This window comes from Molothrus ater, chromosome 1 (assembly GCF_012460135.2).
Source record: "Molothrus ater isolate BHLD 08-10-18 breed brown headed cowbird chromosome 1, BPBGC_Mater_1.1, whole genome shotgun sequence".
Classification (NCBI taxonomy): domain Eukaryota; kingdom Metazoa; phylum Chordata; class Aves; order Passeriformes; family Icteridae; genus Molothrus; species Molothrus ater.
The window spans coordinates 32,536,788-32,541,121 of record NC_050478.2 but is presented as its reverse complement, the minus strand read 5'-3'; the positions used below and the strand labels follow the sequence as shown (position 1 = coordinate 32,541,121).

The 4,334-nt window shown below is 47.7% G+C and overlaps 1 protein-coding gene across 2 annotated transcripts; it reads right to left on the bottom strand.

The window, feature by feature from the left end:
- Positions 1 to 4,230, bottom strand: LOC118701836 (nucleoporin NUP42-like). Of its 2 annotated transcripts, XM_036406765.2 has the most exons (5): positions 3,820 to 4,230; positions 2,872 to 2,943; positions 2,303 to 2,386; positions 1,112 to 1,196; positions 1 to 978 (listed from the first exon to the last, which is right to left on the bottom strand). In XM_036406765.2, the coding sequence occupies exons 3-5, from the start codon at positions 2,324 to 2,326 to the stop codon at positions 380 to 382; spliced, it is 708 nt and encodes a 235-aa protein (XP_036262658.1). In that variant the 5' UTR covers positions 2,327 to 2,386; positions 2,872 to 2,943; positions 3,820 to 4,230; the 3' UTR covers positions 1 to 379. The 2 variants fall into 2 exon arrangements, with proteins under 2 accessions (XP_036262658.1, XP_036262659.1); XM_036406766.2 differs by lacking the exon at positions 2,303 to 2,386.
- Between the last annotated feature and the right edge of the window lie 104 nt (positions 4,231 to 4,334).

Genomic DNA, 4,334 nt, shown 5'->3' with positions numbered 1-4,334 from the left:
TAGACAGCAAAGGCACACATTCAGTAATAACTATCAGTAAGGGCTCAGCAAAAAATTTACAATACCAATTGTTGGGGCAATGGGGAAAAAAGCTTTTGTGGCCAGTCCTACGGACTGTACATTTGGAGATAATACATTGATACAAGAGTAGGTTTTAAATATTAAACTGAAACATTCTTTCTTTTGACACCATATTTTTCATATAGTCTTTGTACAGAAGTTCACAGGACAGCATATAGAAGGAAATGTTCTATTTTAGTTTCAACAGTTCATCTTTCAGATGTAAGAAGTCCATCGCAAAATAATGTTCAAAAGTTTTTACTTATGCATTTGTTTCTGCAGAAGAGAACTGAGAAAGGAAATAAAAAGTAACAACATTTCAGAATAAACTTAAAAGGTCGAAAGCATTTAAAAGTTCTACTGGTGGTGGCTTCAGAGGAATCTTTCCAATTGTGAACTCCTTTGCTTCAAACTGTTGCCACTCTTCAGCTGACAGTTGGCTCTTGGGAGTGAATAACTTGTCTGAGGCAGGGCTGGAGTTGGTGGCTGCAGCAGACGCTGAGGTGACAGGATGTGGAGAGGTACTGGTGCTCTGCCCAAATAAAGCACCGCTCGAGGGCGAGCCAGAAGGGGCTATGGTGGCACCAAAGGCTCCAAAGGCTGCTGGAGTGGTGCCTGCAGAGCTCCCAGCAGAAGCACTGCCAAAGCCTGAGAAGCCAGAAGTCCCAAAGGCACCAGCCGGGGCAGCTGCTTTAAAGGAGAAGGAGGCTGCGGATGGAGCGGCCGGGCTGCCAAAGCCGACGGATTGGGGTGTGCTGGGAGAGGATGCTGTCCCAAATGCAGGAGGATTTGCAGCAGCAGAAGAGCTCCCAGCAGCAGGGCTGCTCCCAGATGATGCTGAACTGATGAGGCTGGAACTGGCTTTAAAGGAGAAATTGCTGGCACTGGTATTGCTGCTACTGCTGCTCACAGGAAAGCCTGCAAGTAGAGAATTGACCAAAAATATTAGAATTGGTACCCCAGGGATACTAAACCAGTGTTGTACTTCAAAGATGATGCAGCAAACTACAGAAAATGTGTAAATGTTTTGGCTCTTAGCATGGGAACTTACTTGACAGCCCAAAGCCTGAGGTTTGCTGTCCTCCCATTCCAAAGGCAGGTGCTGCTTGAGTGCCTGTGGCCTTGAAAGCAGAGAGCTGAAAAAATTCCAGAGACATACATGAAAACTAGATTCCAAAACAGGCAACTCTCTCTCAGTAGCTAGTTGAAACAAAACCAGAGCTGCCCAGTCCTACTGAACCCTACTCCAACCATGCTGGACAGTGATCACTCCTCACAACTGCAGTTTTAAGTGCTCTAAGGCCATACCTGCTCTTCTCTGTAAAACTCTCCAGAAATGCAAATCTGTAACAACTGATCAATTTTTGCCTGTCAGTCCACGACCTGATCCCCTCTGGGAGCTCTCATTCCCACCTCCTACAGTTCCAGGTTGTGCTCCAGGTCTGTATTTAGGGCACAGCTTTGACTCACTCTGTTCCCTGTCCTCAGCACATCTGTGTCTGTCACTGTCTCCTGTGGTAAAGCCCAAATCCTGCTTGTCCACCTTCAGCACTGAACAGACCAAGGGCTGGGACCACATCACTCAACCTTCCCTGCACTTCATGCAGCCTGCACTCAGAGAGAGCCACTTCCTCTGCCTCCCTGATTATTTCATATGAGCTTGAGTCAGGCATTTGCTTCTGCAAACCCATCTCCATTCACAAGTGTTTGTCACCTTGCCAGGACCAATGAGTCCTTCTGTCTTCACATGGTATCCAAAGGCTTCTCTCCCACCTATCCCTCAATTCTGACATTGGCCAAATGCTCCATTTATCCTAAGGTGTCCTGGAGGGGAATTCTGGTCCACTCTGCTGATCCTCTCTTCGAAGAGTCAACATCAGCACACGGGGAAAAAAAAGTGTGGTGGGGATTGGCCTCTTCCTGGTCATGTACAGAGCCAGATGCCAAACTTAAGCTCTGGTTGTTTTCATGTGGCTTGCAATGAGAGTATTCCAAAGCTGGGATCCAGCTGCTGCCTTGCTACCATGGAACCATCCCTATGCATGTTTTTCCTCAGTTAACTGAAGGGGTTTATAATAGCACCTGGAATTCACTGATTTCAGGAGTCCAGAGAATAGGCCAGGTTGCACATCACAATTGCCACATCTCAGAAATCTCTTTTTAGCCATAATAAACATCTGTGTAAATTACTTCATTAAAAATGACATCAAGCACAGATATGTTGCCATTTGTGAACACCTACCAAAAGCTGCTTTTGCAACTGCATTTAATGCTTTCCACTGAATCAGCCAATTTTCCCACTGTTCTGCTAACAGTTCAACAGCATCTATTTGAAAAGAGTGGGAAAAAGTGCATATTTTTATTATTGGGGAAGACTTAAAAAGAAAAATAAGTGGTCTGTCAACAAACAAAGATATTTAGAATCAGAAAAGAAACTTCACTAATCCAACAGAGGAATTTTTCTTTCCTTCCATTTCACGGGAAAAGATTTATTTTTTGTTATTAATACAAGATTCCTTTAAATACTCTTACTGTTGCCCTTATATCAAATTTTTATGTCTCTACATAAAGAGCAATATCAGATCTGACATTCTGAGCCAGAGATCTCAGGCAAGAAGATGATGGTAGGGTAGACCATATGGACCAGCTGCTATTTTGGCATTCTCTTTGGTGCACAGGAATTGAAGGATATTTTGGTATTCTGATCATCTCCTAGAGTTGGGAGATAAGTCAAGAGTTGTTGCCTCTAGATTGGTAACAAGTCTTATCCCAAAGACTGTCCCCATGATTCATAATTTTTAAGCTGCTTACACATTTCCCAATTATAGTTTGCTGTCATAGTACTCCAGGTGCAGTTCTTCTGAAAGAAGACATCTGAAAAGCCTGCAAGGACAGGAAAAATCAAAAACTTCCAAGAAAACAGATGAATACTTCTAACCACCCTCCACAGTTACAAAGACAGGGGCCTTGGTACACTGTCTTGTCCTGAAACAGTTACAGTGGGAGACACGAAGGATTCATTACAGAACTCCAGAGGTGTAAACGCCCCAAATGAACTGGCAAACGCCGGCTCTTTGAGCAGGAATAAAGACATACAACCGCTGCCTTCGGCTCTTCGTTTAGTCCCTCGCCTTCCAAAGCTGCCCCACACCGAAGCCGGTGAGAATGGAAATAGCGCGCAGCTGCTGCAGCCGCTCCTGGCAGCAGAGATGCCCGGGCTGCTTTCCCACGGCCCATCCCGCAGGTCCTTTAGAGCACAATCCTGCGAGGGCCGAAGCAGAGGCTGCTGCCGACAGCCCCAGCCGAGACCCGCCCGGCCCGCTCTGCTCCGGGGCTCCCGCCGGCAGCGGCGCACGGGGCGGGCACCGGGGCAGTGCGGGAGCCGCCCGCGTCCCGCCCGTCCCGCCGCGCTCGGGCACGGAGCGCCGGGGGTGCGGGTGCCCGCAGAGCGGGGATGCCCCTCCCGGCGCCGGGCCCGAGGCGGCCGGAGCCCCGCAGAGCCGAAGGAGGAGCGCGCCCGCCCCGCGCTGCCGCCGCCCAGGCTGCCGGGGACTATCACCCCTGGCGACAACGGGGGCCGCGAGTTTAAAAGCGGGCGCAAAACAGATAAAAGAGCCTGTCCAGTCTAAAGAGCACACAGTTCCCTCCAGAATTCCAGTCGCTCGGAATCAAGGAGTGGAGACACCAGGAATACGTTTCGTGGCCAGGAGAAGTGAAAAGGCAAGGGAAAACAAAAAAAGTCGCACGCCCTTCACTTACTGCTGAATAAAGAAGGGAACCACAATGGAGGCCGTGAGTGCATCTAGTCCTGTCTGTACAGGTAGAGTTGTCAGGATGAGGAAGGAAACGAGGATCAAGTCTACAAAGAAGTACTGACTTTGAAAAACCAGGATTTACTTAGAGAAGCTGGAGGAACTTCAGAACTAAAACAGAATAAACATCCACAGCACAAGCGAGGTAGAGGCAGGCAAGCACCAAATTTTGAAGTTAACTCACTAGTCTCATAGAAACAGACCTGAAAAAATCAGCAAGTTGGAAGAGAGGTGACAAAACTACAATGCAGCTATGAATAAACTAGCACAGGAGCAGGACAGATGTCATTTGTATAGTTTTCCAGAACTGGGAAGAAGCACACAATGTCGATGACACCCAAAGCTTGAGAGGCTGGACTTTGAGGCTGCGTGAAGAAATTTACCATCACGTAGGCTGGAAGCATTTACAGAACTCTGCGCTTCTAAACCAGAGATGAATAACCATGCGCAACTTCTGAAGAC

Coding starts and splice junctions, on each gene's coding strand:
- LOC118701836 (XM_036406765.2), bottom strand. CDS start 2,326: ATGCAGTTGCAAAAGCAGCTTTTG. Junction 1,197..2,302: donor AGTTGCAAAAGCAGCTTTTG/GTAGGTGTTCAC, acceptor GAATTTTTTCAG/CTCTCTGCTTTCAAGGCCAC. Junction 979..1,111: donor CTCAGGCTTTGGGCTGTCAA/GTAAGTTCCCAT, acceptor CTCTACTTGCAG/GCTTTCCTGTGAGCAGCAGT.